The 18714-nt window shown below is 46.8% G+C and overlaps 1 protein-coding gene across 4 annotated transcripts in view; it reads right to left on the bottom strand.

Moving 5' to 3' along the window:
- The window catches only part of LOC106731555 (stonin-2), a 133086-nt gene that overhangs the window by 14434 nt on the left and 99938 nt on the right, over window positions 1–18714 (bottom strand). For 3 of the 4 annotated variants that reach the window (XR_012903349.1, XR_012903348.1, XM_075926761.1), the window contains exons 5-6: window positions 11059–12894; window positions 4072–4274 (exon numbers count right to left, since the gene is read on the bottom strand). Coding sequence is in view for 2 of the 4 variants with exons in the window: in XM_075926761.1 (XP_075782876.1) it covers window positions 4072–4274; window positions 11059–12894 (2039 nt within the window). In the remaining 2 variants the exon portion in view is untranslated. Of the gene's footprint in view, window positions 1–4071; window positions 4275–9079; window positions 9150–11058; window positions 12895–18714 lie in introns of those variants that run through there. The other variant, XM_075926762.1, reaches the window with a different exon arrangement.

The following is an 18714-nucleotide window of genomic DNA, read 5'->3' as shown; positions in this document are numbered from 1 at the left end:
ACAATGCTTCAGTCTTTTGAGCAGATCCAAATTGGCAGCAATTTTGTACAATTTCTCACAACCTGAGATCAAAATGTTATGAAAGGAACTGTCCATGAATGCCTTTAGACACAGTGAAACTGATACTGGTACCATCTACTTTCTGGTTTTAGATCCAAAACCTTGCAGAACCTGACTTTGATCCTAAGATCTGAATCCAAGCCTTCCTGAAAATTAAAGGGGTTTTGATTAGAGATTTTTAGCTTGGTAATATCTGATACTGTTAATTAATAATACAAGTTGGACCAAGTCCCGGCATCCTCGGGACTTGGTCAGTCCCAAACAATGGAATTTGCTGGACCGGGAAAGTCCCCTGTCATCGGCCTCCCAGGCACCTGCCAACTCTGCTTCTGGCCCCAGCTGGATCCCAATGCCTTCAGTCAGCTGTACTGCCAGCCCTGGCTGGACCCCTCAGCCCTGAGACTCCCAGCTGTGCCACCTGAGCCCCCTGCTGCAGGGCTCCTAGCCATACTGCAGAGCTCCCCGTGCTGCCTTGGCTGCATTGCTGGAGCTCCCTGTGCCACCTGAATCCCTGCTACGGGGCTTCTAGCAGTGCCATGGGGCTCTCTGAACCACCTGAGACCCTGCTGCAGGGCTCCTCCCCCCCCCCCCCCAACACCTGAGACCCTGCCATGCTCCTGGATGCACTGCCTATGGCTTGTACAGAGCTGTTCCCTGTAGCAATGTGCTACCGGTAGAGCCCCAAGTTCTCTCTAAGTAGCACATTGTTACAGGGAGCAGCTGTGTACAAACCACTGGAGCTCCCTGCACTGCTTGAGCCCCCTGCACTGGAGGACTCCTGGCTGTGCCACCGGAGTTCCCCACACTGGCTGAACCCTGCTGCGGGGCCCCTTATGCTGCCAGAGCCCGCTGCTGCAGGGCTCCCAGACAAATCACCGGAATCCCCGCATTACCTGAGCCCTTTGGCACTGTGCTCCCCATGTTGCCTGAGCCTTCTGCCCACCACTTGCCTTCCTGCCCTTGGGCTTTCTGGTCCAGGAACATCCGTGGTCTGCCAGATCACAGATGTTGCTAGACCAGAAAGTCATGGTTTAGGGAGATACAACCTGTAACCGTACTTCTAAATAGCACCAATCTACAATAGTATCCCAGAAAATTTACAATGAAACATATACAGCTTAACACACTCAAGAACATTCAAGAGTAAAATAAAAACAGTTCAGATCCATTTGTGTATAAACACACCATCTCTGAATAGTCATAAATGAAGTCAACATGCTGGGCTGAATACCTTAGGATAAGTATTTCACACACAAAAATTATGTGTGAAAACATAATTTTGTAGCACACCACAGCCTGCTCTCAGAGAACTTCTGATTTACCTGTCACTGTAGTATCTCTTGGCACCAACAAAATGATATGAACAGCAGTAAGTCCAAGACTCTGGCTGTCCATTCTCCTTGGTTCTCAGAAAGAGTGATGATAGAGGCCAGGAACTTTCTACTCTGTCTTGGCTTACTGCAGGCCAGTAGTGCCAGCTTACTGCAGGCTGTTAGTGCCAGCTTAGTTAAGGTTGTCCAACATTTTCCATTACAGAACCTGTTTTCAGCTGCTTGCAACTTGGCCTAAATTTTACCATTTTGTCTAAAACTTTATATGCCAAGTATATAAAAAAATTCAGTCTGAAGCAGAAAGTTCCATCATTTTCTATAACACTGTTTTCAGAAAATATGTTTTGCTCACATTAAAAATTCTTGCAACCATTTAATTTGCAAGCTCTAGTGCCACCCTACTTTGAAACAGAAACGGATGAACAGATTCTGGCTCTAGAGGTCAGTGCTTATGGCAGTTAGCTAGGGTGTGAAAAAACAAGGTCAAGTCCCTCCTCTGAATCAGGGTGTGTGTTAGTCTGGAATGTCTCCTAGATTTGACCAGAAATTCATCCTGGATCCATGAAAATTTACAGACAAAACATTTTCCTAAAACTACAGGCAGTCCCTGAGTTACGCGGATCCGCCTTATGTTGGATCCGTACTTACGAACGGGGCTTTTCTCGCCCTGGAGGATGCGGGCAGCGGGACTGCCCAGACGCGCCGCGGTCCCGCCACACGCGTCCTCCGGGGCGAGAAAAGCTGCTCCGTGCCTCCCTGGTCTGCTGGCCCCCCTCCCCCCAGCAGACCAGGGAGACGCAGAGCAAAGCCGCGGAGGATCCGGGCGGCGGGACCGCGTCGCATCGCGGTCCCGCCGCCCGCATCTCCATGGTCTGCTGGGGGGGGGGGGGGGGGCGCCTAGCAGACCAGGCTTTTCTCGCAGCCTGTGGTAGAGCAGCTGGGGCGCTGCCGGTTGGTCCAGTAGCACCGCTCCTAGGCGCTACTGGACCAACCCGGCAGCACCCCAGCTGCTCTGCCTCAGGCGTCCTGATTCAGCCGCTGCTGGTCAGTTTCAGCAGTGGCTGAATCAGGATGCCTGGGGCAGAGCAGCTGAGGTGCTGCCAGGTTGGTCCAGTAGCGCCTAGGAGCGGCGCTACTGGACCAACCCAGCAGCACCACAGCTGCTCTGCCCCAGGCGTCCCCAAGTCAGCCGCTGCTGAAACTGACCAGCGGCTGACTACAGGAAGCCCGAGGCAGAGTTGCTCTGCCCCGGGCTTCCTGGAATCAGCCGCTGATCAGTTTCAGCAGCAGCTGACTTGGGGACACCTGGGGTAGAGCAGCTGGGGTGCTGCCGGGTTGGTGCCCGCAGCGCCGAGGTGCGGCACTGCGGGGACCTACCTGGCAGTGCCCCAGCTGCTCTGTCCCAGGCGTCCAGATTCAGCTGCTGTTGAAACTGATCAGCAGCTGATTCCAGGAAGCCCGGGACACAGAAACTCTGCCTCGGGCTTCTTGTAGTCAGCCGCTGGTCAGTTTCAGCAGCGGCTGAATCTGGACGCCAGTTCCGACTTAAGTACAAATTCAACTTAAGTACAAACCTACAGTCCCTATCTTGTACGTAACCCGGGGACTGCCTGTAGTATGATTCTACAGAAAGTAGTGATTTTGACAAATCTGCTCCCTCTCCCACCCAGCCCCCCAAAATGTTGAGAAATTCATGACCAACTATACTTAGGTGCCAAAATACCTTTAAAAATCTGGCCTTTAGGGGTATGTCTACACTACCCCGCTAGTTCGAACTAGCGGGGTAATGTATGCATACCGCACTTGCTAATGGAGCCCGGGATTTGAATTTCCCGGGCTTCATTAGCATAAGCGGGGAGCCGCCATTTTTAAATCCCCGCTGCTTCGAACCCCGTGCAGCGCGGCTACACGGGGCTCGAACTAGGTAGTTCGGACTAGGTTCCTATTCCGAACTACCGTTACTCCTCGTGAAACGAGGTGTACCGGTAGTTCGGAATAGGCACCCTAGTCCGAACTACCTAATTCGAGTCCCGTGTAGCCGCGCTGCACGGGGTTCGAAGCAGCGGGGATTTAAAAATGGCGGCTCCCCGCTTATGCTAATGAAGCCCAGGAAATTCAAATCCCGGGCTCCATTAGCAAGTGCGGTATGCATACATTACCCCGCTAGCTCGAACTATCGGGGTAGTGTAGACATACCCTAGGAGACTAAGTCTCATAAATCCTTTCTAAAAATGCGGCTTGTGTACTTTTGAAGATTGACCCTATCTCTTTAGCTGGTGACAGCTGGTGTAGTTCCATAGAAACAAATAGAGCTATGCTGATTTATGTCAGTTAATAGCCCATCACATTTAAAAAGTACAGAAATACTTAATTTTGACTAGAATACTTGCAAAATTGCTGAAGCTAGAAAGGTGTATACTACTACAGAAAAGCATAAGGAATCCCTGTGTCACTAAACAGGTACTTGTTTGGCAGTGATGGATACAGAAATTCCAAGTGCAACCAGTCAGGGCTGTCTAGTGATCTAAGCACAGGGCTGGGATTCAAGAGTTCTGCTCCTACCTCTGACTGTTTTTCACCTTGATAAATCATCTCTTTCACCAGCAGTAAATACATCTAAAGAAAAATGAATCGTGCAACAGCTATGCTTGCTGCAGAGATTGCCAACTGTGCACTTTACCTTGTAACTGTAGTGTGCTGAATAGTTGACCCATTTCCTGACATCAGTCTTGTCCTCTACAGAGATGGACCTAACAGTGGCTTTGGATGCTGAAGTAGTGGGCATGTCAAACTCCACATCCACATAGCAGACAAAATTGGAAGGCACTTCCCGGTCAGAGCCAAGCTCTAAGTGGCAAAAGAAGCAGTGGGGATGGCCAGAAGCTGGGAAGAGAGAGAAAATAAAACTTAAAACTGTTGTGAGGATCAACAAGGGAACCCCCCCCCCCCCCCACAGCAAGAAGCATCTTAAAAAAGTGATAAACAGAGACTCTGTCTGAGTAAGTTATGAAGTTATAATAGTTACAGTGCAAATGGAGCATCCAGAAATGACTAAAGTAAACAATCTGCAGGGATGATAGTTGATCATTCTAGACTGGCTTCAGTGAATGAGAATTCACGAAATGAATATAAACCAGTCACCACAAAGATCAGGAAGAAAATATCCAACCAATTTCCATATACTGCACTGGTGCACTGTGGGCAGCATCAGGTATGGGCACAGCCAAAGGCAGGATCTTGCAGTACACAGTCCAGTGATGAGGATCACCTTGCCCTGTCAAGAGTCAACACCACCACTTGAGAAAGACAGTTCCACCATTTACAGGCAGAACTGAGAGCACTGATTGTTAAATGTGCTCAGTATTTCCCATTATAAGAGTCTATTTTCAGTTGCTTATAACTTGTCAAACTTTAATAGTTTGGACTAAAACAGACCATTCTTTAGCCCAGGACTATCAGGCTCAGGAACACTTTTCATGCAATGGCTGAGCCAGGCTAGGGTGAGCCAAAACCTTTTGAACTAAGACAAGGAACATACTTTCTTGTTCTCTGAGGGTATGTCTACACAGCAGCGTTATTCTGGAATACTGACGTTATTCCTAAATAACATAGGGCGCGTCTACACTACAAGCCTTTATATTGAAATAATATTGAGTTGAAGGACTTCTTACTGGGTGTGTCTAAACTACATGGCTCCGTCGACGGAGCCATGTAGATTAGACAGATAGGCAAAGGCAAATGAAGCCGCGATTTAAATGATTGAGGCTTCATTTAAATTTACATGGCTGCTGCGCTGAGCTGACAAACAGCTGATCAGCTGTTTGTCAGCTCAGCGCGCTAGTCTGGACGCTCCCCTGCTGACATCAAAGCCCTTTGTCGGCAGCCCTGTTATTCCTCGTGGGATGAGGTTTACCGGGGCTGCCGACAAAGGGCTTCGATGTCGGCAAGGGAGCATCCAGACTAGCGCGCTGAGCCGACAAACAGCTGATCAGCTGTTTGTCGGCTCAGCACAGCAGCCATGTAAATTTAAATCGCGGCTTCATTTGCCTTTGCCAAAAAAACAAATCTACCTGGCTCCGTCGATGGAGCCATATAGTTTAGACGTACCCACTCCGACTTATGGTAATCCTTACTTCAGGAGGAATAAGGGAAGTCAAAGGAAGAGTGTTTTTCCTTTGAATTCCCGCTGTGTAGACGGTGCCAAAAGCTGAATTAAGCTATTTCAACTTCAGCTATGCAATGATGTAGCTGAAGTTGTGTATCTTAATTCAACTTTAGCCCTGCTGTGTAGACATACCCTGACAGTCTGCTAAGCACTATCAGCTGTGAGAGGCTTGGGAATGCTCAGAAATTTTTGCTAAGCTCTGAAAAATCTCTGTAGAGCATACAACTTTTCAAAGACCACTTACAACTTACAAAGACCACTCCCTGTGGAATTTGAAATACCTGCTACCAATTATGGGATCACTAGGATATTTCAAATGAAAGATTCAAGAATATTTTAACTTGGGCTAAACAATGGATGTGTCCCTAGCCTCCTTCTCTGAGCACATCATTCAAACATTTACTGTTGATGCCCACTCTTGCACTTACATTATATAAGTGAAACTTCTGTGAATGGAAAAATACACAAAAGTTTTAACAAAAAATAAGGAACCCATGCAGTCATTAAGAGTACATCTAGATTACATGCCTCTGCCGACAGAGGCATGTAAAATAGGCTACCCGGCATAGTCAATGAAGCGGGGATTTAAATATCCCCGTCTTCATTAAAATAAAAATGGCCGCCGCGCTGTGCCGACTCAGCTGATCATCGGCACAGCATGTGAGTCAAAACGTGGATCGGTCAACAAGGGAAGCCTTTGTCAACCGCTCCTTTATGCCACGTGAAATGAGGTTTACAGGAGCGGTCAACAAAGGCTTCCCTTGGCGACCGATCCATGTCTTTACTCGCGTGCTGTGCTGACAATCAGCTGAGCTGGCACAGCGCGGCAGCCATTTTTATTTTAATGAAGCTGGGGATATTTAAATCCCTGCTTCATTGATTATGTCGGGTAGCCTATTTTACATGCCTCTGTCGGCAGAGGCATGTAATCTAGACGCACCCTAATTGACCAGGGGTTGCAAAATATAACTTCATTATACTTGTATTTCCCCCATCATACCCAATCAGATCCCTCAATCTGAAAGACACATAAAATTCAGCAGTAAAACCAAGAGAAGACTTCAGGCAGACTCATCATCTTCTGGACTTCCTGCCGTTCTGAGCCACCAATATCTCTTTCTTTCTCACTCATTCCTGATCATAAAGTCTGTGTTGAAAATTATCTGTTTCAGAAATAGGCATAAGCAGCCATGTTTGGAATGGACCTGGTTCTAAACTGTCTCCAAAGCTCAGAGGCGGTAAGATCTAGAGTTTTAATTTGGCCCACTTTACAGTTAGGACCAGCAAGTATGCTTGGGACTGGATCAATAGCCAAACTACTCCACAGTTCAGGATAGCTAGATCCAAAATTCTGGTTTGGGTCACACCTCTGCTTTATTTGTACAGCTTTTTCCCATGATCATAAAGCCTCAGTACAGCTATTTTCTTAATACTCTTCTTTCATTGCCAGAGGGTAAAAACACATGCTAGTACTCTTGTGCTGGATCACATCCAGTTGTAACTGAGGCTCTATGGGGCCTATAAACAGGCTTCCTTTATCAGCCAGAGTCAACATGTTCATTGTGAATCAGAGAAGAGCAACAGAGTTTATCAAGCTGTTCTAGGAAGAAGCTCAGCCACATATTCTGTGGAATCCTGCCATTAGTTGCTTCCAAGAGAAAAACAAAGGCTAAATACATGGATTGTTTGATTCAGTTGTACGCTTTTCAATTTGTAGCCACAAGCAAATGGCCCAGATGCTTTCACAGATGGCCCTCAGGGAAGGCTGAAAAGCTGGAGAGCACAGGGCCTGTTCATATCAGGACCACAAAGACAAGGAAACCTAGATAAGGTAATGAAGCTACGGGAATAATTCCCAGAAACTGGAGCTTGGATTTTATGAAATGCAAGTGAGCACCAGATTAAATGGTTTAGGACTTGGCTATCTGAAGGACCCACCCACCACTCTCCCCCTCTAATACAGGGGTTGGCAATAATTTTCGCCGGTGGTCACAATGAATTTTGCTATGTGGTCACAGGCCAGCTTCCCTACTCCTGGAAGGAATGGAGCCTGGGGAGGAAGAGGTAGGACTGGGGACTTCCCTCCTCCCAGAGTTGTCTGGGGCTGGAGGCCTTGAATTAAAAACACAGCAAAGGGCTCCCGGCTGTGATGCTACCACATTGCCTTGCAGCCACCCAGGGTTGCTGTGGCTATTTATAAGGCTCGCTGCCCCAGCCCCTGCCGGGATAGCACCACGACGGGGAACCATGAACCATTTAAATAGGATCCTGCTATCTGAGCCACCGCCTGGACATAGGGTTGCCAGATGGTTGAACCAAAAATACTGAAGCCCCCCCCCCCAAAAAAAAACTGGGGAAAAATTCTGTTGGGGGGGGGGGGAAGGACTCCGAGACTTTTCTTAAGCAAAAATAAATAAATAAATAAATAATAAAACAGCATGGTCCCTTTCAGAGTGAGTGCAGAGTCAGAATAGGGATAGGAACAGGGGAGCTATTGAGCACTAAGACCCAGGGAAGGCATTGCTTCCCCTTGGTCTTTAGGCTTTTTGCCGGTAGCCATTTTGTGTTCTTGTTCAAGCCAGAACTTAGCTTCCCTGCAGAATCAGGTAAGTAGAGGATCCAGGGGCAGGGGGTGTCGGAGGTCCAGGGGGGAGGCCAGGGGCTAGGCCCAGTTGCTGGGTGTGTTGTAGGGGTGCCAGGTATTTTTGCCTCCTGGCTGGGGGAAAAAAAATCAGAAAATACTGGACATTTTAGGTATCCAGTATTTTCTGAATTTTTTTTTACTGGACAGGAGGTAAAAATACCAGACTGTCCGGGTCAATACAGGACATGTGGCAACCCTATCTGGAAATTCAGTGGCATGGATAGCAGGATATAAATAGAAAACAGCGCAATGCAGTCCATAGGCTGGATCAAAGTGTTAGGCAGGACAGATCCGGCCTCCCAGGCCGCATTTTGCCCAGCCCTGCTCTAATACCACCTTTAGTAGCAGTCAGTGAGGACAGGCAGCTAGATCCTCCTTGAATTAAACTGCAAGGGGCTGCTGCACCATATTTTTGATGGGGATCCTTGAAGTGAAATTTGCCCTTCTTTGGTCTACTACAGCCTGGATTTGTCAACATTCAGGGCATCCAGTACAGCCCACCTTTTGATAAGGCATGAAGGATGTGGGTGGCTAGATGGATGGGTCTCTATTCATTCAGGGAGCTCTCTGTGGTTTTTTAAAATATTGTATATTTTGAGCATATAGAGCCATAGGATAAGTGAGGTCAAGAAATATAAATAGTCCCTGAGAGGCAAGGATTCAAACTATACTAGGCCTAGTAGAGATTCCCTCCCAGACTACTTTTCACAGATAAAGTGGCCATGTCATAATGCCTGCTCCCCTTTCCTTTCCCTGATGTCACACTGTGACCTGACAGGAGAGGTTGTTTGCAGCCATGGCTCCCTTGCTCCTCCCCAGCACCCGTGTGTGTCTCTACTGCTCAGTACTGTGGGGGAAGATAAGAGCAACAGAGTTTACCAAGCTGTTCTGGGAAGAAGTTCAGCAATATACTCCAACAGCAGGGACTTCATCTCAGCTTCATCCTCCCCTGTTGGGAGGCAGATGTAAGTTCACAGACAGACAAGGACAAAGAACTGGAGACTTGAGTTAACATTTCACATAAGGTAAAAGTGAGTAAGCGAGCATCACTAATGGCTTGAGTAGGCAGAAGAGTCAAGAATTCTGGAGTCTGAGAACAATTCTGCTAGTGACATGCTGTGTGAATTTAGACAAGTCACTTAAGGTTATGTCCATACTTTGAGCTGGAGGTGTAAATTCCAGCTCAAGGACATGTGGCTCAAGCGCCAGTGACTGAGCTAGTACATTAAAAATAAAGCATAACTGTGGTGGTCTGAAGGATAGCAGACTTGAATACTTGCCAACAACATGGATATTTATGTACTCGGGGCAGCTAGCCCTTGCCACTGATAGGGCTACATTCTATTTTTAGCCTGCAAGCTAGGTCAGAGCTAACATGGGTATGCCACCTTGGGCTGAGAATTATGCCTTCTAGCCTGAAGTGCAGACATATGATTAATCTATGTAGGCTTCAATTTTCCCAGCTGTATGTCTGTAAAGCATGCTAAGATCCTAAGATGGCTGGTGCCAGAGAAGAATAATTGTCACTGAATTTCATCCCCTGACCTGACGGGTGAGGCAGGTGGCACAGTGGAATTTTCCTAACAAGCACATATTTACTTGTATTTAGGGTCAGATTGATAGTATATCTTTCCCCAGTCATGCTGTTGTTGACATGAGATTAGTCTTTCATCCTGATGTTTCTGTTTATTCCCCCTACTCTTTGCTTCTAGTCTTCCTCCAAAGTAAACTCTCAGAGCCTCTTATGAAATCAAGGGTGATTTGTCTCCAGATTTATACTCTGTGATGGAGCCCATATTGAGCTGAAAAGTGATCCAAAAGGTGAGAAGCACCTAGTTTAGTGCTTTCCTTCCCTCCTGCCAAATGAGAACAGATATTCTCAGAAAGGACCAGGTCTGGAGCAACACAGAACTTGTCTTGTAGGAAAAAAGTATAGGCAGGAACCTGTCCTGTAAAGCAGCTACAGAAATAAGACAGTGTTTTAAACAGCATTGATACAATGAACAGCATTAGCCAAAGGCATGAGAACCAGAAAGGGTAATTCACTATAAACAGAAAGTAAACTATATGGATCAAATTTCACTGCCCAACCTGGATAAAGGGCAGAAAGTGAACAAATGATAGTGGCGGTAAAAAATTAATTAGATTTTGCAGATTACTTGAATGTTAATAATTAGAAATATAACTAATAAAACACAGGATTGTTAAAGTATATGATTTATCTTGATATTGTACCTTTAAATATGAAATTACGTCTTAGTTCTTATACACACCAGATGAAAGATGTAGCTTTGGTATGTTTTTAGCTTGTACACAGTGTCCTATGTCCACATACAGCCACCATACGTGGTATGTGTATAGCACTGGTTGCACCAGTTGGTTGCAACATATGCAGTGATATCTTTATCTCACATCAGTCCAATCTTCAATATTGTGAATAAGAAATCACAGGGATGAAGATACAATGATTCAGCTGCCCCCCCTAATATACCACAGTACAGTGCTTTACATTTGGAAGTTATCAAAAAACTTCTTGTTCTCAGACACAGTGTAGTGCATTATGGGAAAGCTGAGGTATAAGTCCCAGAATGCATTGATAAAACCATGACTGGAAGGCATATTTGTATGTGGCTACACCAAAATGGTTGGATCAAAACAAGTGATTCTTTGTAAGACACGTTAAACTAAGATTTAGGATGAGGAAGACAACCAGCCATTTCAGACAACTGATGTCCCTGGGAACCTTCTAGAAGGACAACTGTTTATCTACTGTCCCATATAATTCCAATGTCCCCAACCTTCTCAAGCATATCTTTCCTTTAAAGTTTATCCACACAGACACAGTACACTCTACTCACCTGAGTTTTTGTCAGGCAGTCGGTTTATCCTCCATACAATGGAATTAAAGGCATGTTCATATTTGGCAGTTCCCAAAGTTACTCTCATTACTGGCTCAGAACCAGATAGGCTGGTTGATCCAAAACTGGCACCCTTGTTCACCTTGGCTTTCAAAGACTTTTCGCCCAGGACACTTTCCCTGCGGAAATTTTTCACCCACTCATTTGGCACTGGGTAGCGGACCATCACATTTTCACAAGGGACTTGAGTTAGTGAGTCACGGTTGGAGGAGAACCCAGTAGACATCATCAGCCAGCTTTGGATCTCCACTTCAGCACCATTGACAGTGGCTGCTGTTCTCAGAGTGAAAGGCAAAGTCTTCTCAGCAAACACAGTCCTGAACCTCATCAGCTCGAATCGGCAAGCATCCAAGGGATTAAACTGGATAACATGGGAACTATTAAACTCTTCCTCATCCACGCAGGAATGGAACCGGCAGTTATACAACTTGATCCACTTGGTGGTAGTGGTGGGCATGATATCCTGCCGTGCAACAACTTCATTTCCTTTGATAAGGATGTCATTAAGGCCCAGCCTGCATTCTGCGAGGCCAGAAAGAAAGCTGAGAACATGAATATGAGTCAGCACACTGTGCTGGAGAATCCTATTGTCTCCTTTGGCCAAGATGCCATGAAATTCATCCTTGACATCAACAGTGATTTCTTCCTCTTGATAGTTTAATCCTACTGTGCTCAGATCTGATGATGAGGCCGGCAAGTCCATTAGCATATCCTGAACTGTGCTGATGAAACTAAGGAAGTCTTCATAATCAGTAGTACCTAGCTTTATCACTTGTTCCCTTTCTGCTGCATGGCTGATTGCTGGTTTAGGGTGATACTTCCTTTTCTCTTTGTAGATGGTGCGGTCTATCCTCACGCTGTGTATCCTTCCATTCTCATCATAGTTTTGGAGCTTGGGCTCTGAAATTTCATGATTGATTTCAAGTTTGAATTCTCTGAATGGTTTCTCCAGTCCCTTTTCATAAAAAAGTTGTAGATACCCACTCTCAGTCAGTTTAACGTAGATCGGCCCCCAATGCCTAGATGACATGATGTTCTTCTTCTCTGGGATCCTAAGCATCATTGGCCAGCCATCTGTGGGCTGAGGTGGGGCCAAGTTCAGCAATGTGCTGACTATCTCATATGGCATCAGGGGGTCATCATCAGGCAGAGTTGTGCTGCTCAGGTGATCTGGATCCCCAATTCGGAGTTGTTTGAGCTGCTCGACAGCACCTGTGTGGATTAAGTTTTTGCTTGACTCATTGAAGCTGATGGTGTCAGGTTCTTGGTAGAGAATAATAAGGGAGTCTCTTTGGCTATGGCCTGTAGCACTAGAGAGAGAGGAGCTGTGGGATCGCCTATCTTGTTCCTCTAAGAATGCACTGAATGGGTTGATGGGTGAGGGTTGGACGTCCCTCAGAGTCTCATCCAAGAAGGGGTTAGTAGCACTCCAGGGAGGTGTTCCAACAGAAGGCAGTCTGTTTAAGGAGGAGAGATCTAGCTTTTGAACTTTAGTGGGGTCCACCAGTGTGCTCCTGGGGCGCTCCCTCTTAAAGGATGCAGTGAGGTTACAGTTTACATCTGCAGTCTGCGTTGCTATTGATGGGGTCTCTGATTTTAAGGGAGAAAGGTTCTGTGGGGAAGCAGAGCTGACCTCATTGTCATCAAAAGTCACCCAGCTGGGGAAACGAGCTGTGGTTGGGGTAGGAGAGTGCCCATTCATTGGGGTGCTGTTTAGCTGCCAGTTCACAGCCTCCATATCTACCTCTTCATCCTCCTGGAAAGATGACGAATTTTCTTGAAAGAGAGACAGAGAAAGAGAGAGAGAAAAGGCAAAATTCAATCCATTAGTCTGAAGCCAACCAATTATTTTCTCTAAAGGAGAAACTCTGTGGGCACAATAGTTTGCATGCACAAAATGGGCTCATTCACATGCTATGCAATGGAACTGATGAAACAATTTGGCTGAAAAGCCAAAGAGTCTGATGAGAATCAGAGGGGTAGCCGTGTTAGTCTGAATCTGCAGAAGCGATGAGGAGTCCTGTGGCACCTTATAGACTAACTGAAGTGTAGGAGCATAAGCTTTCGTGGGCAAAGACCCACTTCGTCAGATGCATCTGACGAAGTGGGTCTTTGCCCACGAAAGCTTATGCTCCTACACTTCAGTTAGTCTATAAGGTGCCACAGGACTCCTCATCAGTCTGATGAGAGTTACTGAGGGTATGTCTACACTACAAAGTTAATTCGAACTAACGGACGTTAGTTCGAATTAACTTTGATAGGCGCTACACAAGTGCTCCACTAGTTCGAACTTAATTCGAACTAGTGGAGCGCTTAGTTCGAACTAGGTAAACCTCATTCTATGAGGACTAAGCCTAGTTCGAACTTACTAGTTCGAATTAAGGGCTGTGTAGCCCCTTAATTCGAACTAGTGGGAGGCTAGCCCTCCCCAGCTTTCCCTGGTGGCCACTCTGGCTAACACCAGGGAAACTCTATTGCCCCCCTCCCGGCCATGGACCCCTTAAAGGCGCACGGGCTGGCTACGGTGCCCGTGCCAGGTGCAAGCCTGCCAGCACCCAGCTAGCAGACCCTGCACCTGGCACAGCTCGAGCCAGCCACCCGATGCCCCCAGCTCTCCCCCTCTTCCCGGGACCAGGCTGGCGGCTCCTGGGAGCTTGCCCGGGACCGCAAGAGACGGGCACCTGTCTGGTCTAGTGCAGACATCGTGGACCTTGTCCACGACCTCCGCACTAGGCACAGGAAAGCGGCCGTCTAGGGCAGGAGAGCTGCCAGCCTGACCACCCAGGAGCAGGTGTGCATGAAAATCAAGGTGGTCCACTGAGATCCCCGACCCTGAGCCCTGAGCTTACAATGGCCGTACTGGGTCAGACCAAAGGTCCATCTAGTCCAGTAGCCTGTCTGCCGACAGCGGCCAACCCTTGGGACCCTGAAGGGGATGGACCGAAGACAGTGACCAAGCCATTTGTCTCGTGCCATCCCTCTCCAGCCTTCCACAAACTTTGGGCAGGGACACCACTCCTACCCCCTGGCTAATAGCACTCCATGGACCCAACCTCCATGACTTGATCTCACTTCCCTTTAAACTCTGTTCTAGTTGTAGCCTTCACAGCCTCCTGCAGCAAGGAGTTCCGCAGGTTGACTCTTTGCTTTGTGAAGAACAACTTTCTGTTACTAGTTTGAAGCCTGCTACCCATTCCTTTCCTTTGGTGTCCTCTAGTCCTTCTATTATGGGAACTAATGAAGAACTTTTCTTGATGCACCCTCTCCACCCCACTCATGCTTTTATAGACCTCTATCCTATCCCCCCTCAGTCTCCTCTTTTCTAAGCTGAAAAGTCCCAGTCTCTTTAGCCTCTCTTCATATGGGACCTGTTCCAAACCTCTGATCATTGTAGTTGCCTCCCCTCTCCCACCCTCTCTCTTCCCCTCTCCCACCTCCTTTTCCCAGTCTCCCCCAGTTTTGTTCAATAAAGAGAGATTCTATTTTTGACCACACGTGTCCTTTATTTTGTACATCAGGAAGGGGGGCTAGGGAAGGGTAAGTGGAAGGAGGTGAGGGAGGAATGGGGTATGAGCCCCCGATGGGGAGGACTGGGCTGGCTCTGCGGACTTCTGGGGGTGGAAGCTCTCCTGCAGCCCCCCAATTGCTCCCTCTCCCCAGATGGCAGCCTGCGGCAAGTGCAGCCGGTCTGATGGCTGAGTGCTGTGATGTGCCCAGTGTGGGTACTCTGGGCAATCCAAGCCAGGACTGCTTTGCAAGCGGGGAACCCCTGAGAACTGTCTGTCCGGAGTGGGGGTCGGGACCCTTTAAGCACAGCTAATTCAAACTAGTTTTTTAGTCTGGATGCGTTAGTTCGAATTAGCTTAGTTCGAATTAACTAATTCGAACTAAGTTAGTTCGAATTAGCGCTGTAGTGTAGACATACCCTGAGGGACCCAGTTCCAGTCACCTTGGCTACGTCTACACGGCAGGCTTCTTTCAGAAGAAGCTTTTCTGGAAGGCTGTGTCCAGACTCAGGGGTTTTTTCGTAAAAAGTAGCGTCTAGACTGCAGCCGCGTTCTTTCGAAATTAAATCGAAAGAACGCGGCTTTTCTTTCGATGGCGGTAAACCTCAATTTACGAGGAAGAACGCCTTCTTTTGAAAGTTCCTCTTTCGAAAGAAGGCGTTCTTGAATGTAAATAGGGCTTCTTCGAAAGAGAGCATCCAGACTCACTGGATGCTTTCTTTCGAAAAAGCAAGCCGCTTTTTCAAAAGTTCAACGTGCAGTCTAGACGCTCTCTTTCGAAAGAGCCTCTTTCGAAAGAGGCTTGCAGTCTAGACATAGCCGAAGAGATCTTCTGAAAAAACTTATTTTAAAAGAGAGCATCCACACAGCAAAAGCACATCCAAAAAGCAATCTGCTTTTTCGAAAGATAATGTCCACATTGATTGGACACTATCTCTCATTTAAGTTGTGATTACTATGGATGGAGTGGCCACCAGAGCACTTGTGCTTTTTCCTGCAGGCCTCTTCTTTCGAAAAAAAAAAAACAAACCCTGTTCCCCAACCACACGCACCTTTTTCCGAAAGCTCTTTTGGAAAAAGGCTTTTTCCTCAGAGAAAGAGGTTTACCGCTGTTGGAAAAAACCCTGCTTTCTTTCAACTTTCTGTTGAAAGAACATAATTGCAGTGTGGACATAAGTGTAGTTTTTCTGGAAAAATGGCTGTTTTTCCAGAAAAACTCTGCAGTGTAGACATACCTCTTTAAAGGGACAGAGAAAAAGTGAAAAGAAATGAAGAAAAGAATGATAGCTAAGAGCATACCTTCCTTCTCTCTCTCTCAAACAAAAACCAAATCTAAAGACAGAAAACACCACCTACCACATTGCAGTCATTTTTTGTCATTTTTTTCTTTGTAGCTTTCTTCTTTATTCCCTCTCTCCTTTCACCTCTTCTCTCTCTTTTGTTCCTTCTCTTCCTCCTTTCTTGTTCTTTCCTTTCTGCCCCCCCCCCCATGTGCTTTTGAATTGTTGAATCCAAGGGGAAGAGGGAGTGAAAGTATTGGAAGGTCTTTTATCTTCCACTCCCACACCATCTCCATGTGCTTTGGCTGCTCTATTGCTGCTAGCATTAAAGCACATGGACAAAGATCATACACACTGGAAAAAGGTGCCTGAATGACATACATTGCACAGGAGACATTCAGCAAGGCTGTTTCCTTGGCCTGCCCAATCAGCCCTATGATGTCTGTGAAATATTTCTCAGGGACTACCAATGTTTCTCAGGCTATGAACTACCATTGTAGGAATGCTTAAAAGCAAGGTATATGTCCAGCCTGTATTATATACGCTTTCCCCACAGTCTCTTAGTCTAGCACATGATTTTTTACTGTAACAGCTTCTATTTTGCTAGACCCAGTCTCCCCACACACAGCTCTGCTAACAAATCTGACCCGCACCCTCTGCTAGTCCAGTGCAGGGTGTTTCTCGATAGATCCCAGTGGCGGTGAATTGGGTAGTGGTGTTTACATTCAGAAAACATGCACTTGGGAATGTTCTGAGGTTGACACATCTAATCTCCATTAGCTTGGAGAGTAGGATTACAGAAGCTGATCACAAAGATGGGCATCCTGTCTGGAATTATCATCTACTGCTGCACCATGGGGTCACCATACTTAACATACAGAAATGTCAATATAACTATCTCTTAAAATTGCATCAAAATGCAGATTATGTAGAGACTGTAAATACCACATTTTGTTGCTGCCTATGTTTGCATGGTGAGCAACTTTGGTATCATATCTGCTTACTGCTTTGACAAAAGCAAGCATTTAAAGTACTGTTATCCCCTTGGAGGAGAGAGCTTGATTCTCATCTTCCTCACCCATCATCAGTAAAATCTAAGTGTTAAATTCAGATCCCAACTGTTGTCTACTAAATTTAATACAGAAGTCAGGAGTCCTGGATTTTAGTTCTGGCTGTGCCACAATGCGACCCCGGGGCACTTTACATTTTTGGGCCTCCGCTACGCCATCAGTACTGAAGGACAATGACACTTACTCAACCTTGTAAAACACTTCGAGATCTACAGCTAGAACAAGTTATAGCATTTCATAATTACTGATGACTGTGTCTGAAGAAAAAAGAATCCAACTAGTATTTCACATCCCAGTTTAATAATACTATTATAACAACACGCAGCTCATACATTCTTTGTCTCTGGTCTGTCTCAAAGTGCTTCATAAAAGAAAGTCACTATCTCAATCATGGATGGTGGGTGAAGGTCGGTCCAGGGGAGGGAAGTCCCCAGCCCTGCCTCCAGTCCTGACCCTTTAACCCAGCCCTGCCCCCAGGAGCCAAGCCATGCCTCCTTCCCCCCCCCCCCCCCCCCCCGCCATAGCACCATGGGAGGGTGAGAGTGAGAGCCCTAGCCTCCTTGGCCCTGGAACACAGGAGGCCAATTGGTGTATGGCCCCAGTCTCGCCGGCCCCGGAGCATGGGGAGGGCAGGCAGCATGCATTGCCAGTCTCCCTAGTCCTGGAGCATGGGGAGGGTGGACAGCATGTGGCCCCAGCATCCTTGGCCCCAGAGCACAGGGAGGGCAGGTGGTGCATGGCCCCAGCCTCCCTGGCTCCAGAGCCCGAAGAAGGCAGAAGGCACATGGCCCCAGCCTCCTTGGCACTGGAGCACGGGGAGGGCGGGCAGTGCATGGGCCAGCCTCCACATCCCTAGAGCGGGAGGGCGCTCTGGAGCAGCAACATTCTTCCCCCAGTACTGTAGGCCTTCTGGGGGCAGAGTGCAGGTGGGGCCAGGCTGGTGGTTTGGGAAGACAATGCCTTCCCTCACTTATGATACTTGGCACCCATGATCTCAGTTTATCAGATTTCCTCCTCACCTTGCAAACTCAAGCAGATCTTAGTTTTAGCTTTGCACATAAGATGGAACTCTTGTACAACTCCTAAACACAGTTCCTGCTTCAGGGAGGGTGGTACATACTTCATAGTCCCTGTATAAACTTCCATCCCAAGTCTATACATGGATTTGGTGAGAAAGGAGAAAGAGTGACTTTTACTTCTTTACCCTTCTCCCAAACTAGCTTCAAAGCTTTTTTTTTTTTTAATTACCAAGTACAAAACTGACTTCAGTGAGAACTGTCCTGCTTCTCACTAGTTCCCAACCCCACACTGCTAAACTTCTCTATGGGTAGCTTCCTCAGTGTCCAGTCAGCAAGCACATATCTGCTTGAAAAGAGCAAGGGAAATATGAAAATGTGTTAAAGAGGTTCACAATTTTTCAGTAATTTTCGTTTCGGGATTTCTTGTTTCTTTTATGACTAGTGACATTTACATGCAAACAGGGTCTTTTTTTTTTTTTTTGGTTATGAGTTCACCTGATCCTGAGGCTTATTTCCCATCTATGGTTATAATATGTCATTTGTTGTATCACAGTCACTGACTTGCAGAAACCAACTGTGATGCCAGAAACAAAGGATTAAGACCTCAGGTGGGTGGGGAGTGGAAGACAAAAAGAGATCCTGATTTCATATAAAAGAAGTATAGGCCAGCACGCCCATCTGTCAGAGTTTTCCTATAGTGTATAAGGAGGACTTTTCAAAA

Source organism: Pelodiscus sinensis, chromosome 4 (genome assembly GCF_049634645.1).
Source record: "Pelodiscus sinensis isolate JC-2024 chromosome 4, ASM4963464v1, whole genome shotgun sequence".
Taxonomy (NCBI): domain Eukaryota; kingdom Metazoa; phylum Chordata; order Testudines; family Trionychidae; genus Pelodiscus; species Pelodiscus sinensis.
The sequence above is the reverse complement of the archived record's forward strand: the minus strand, read 5'-3'. Positions and strand labels throughout refer to the sequence as shown.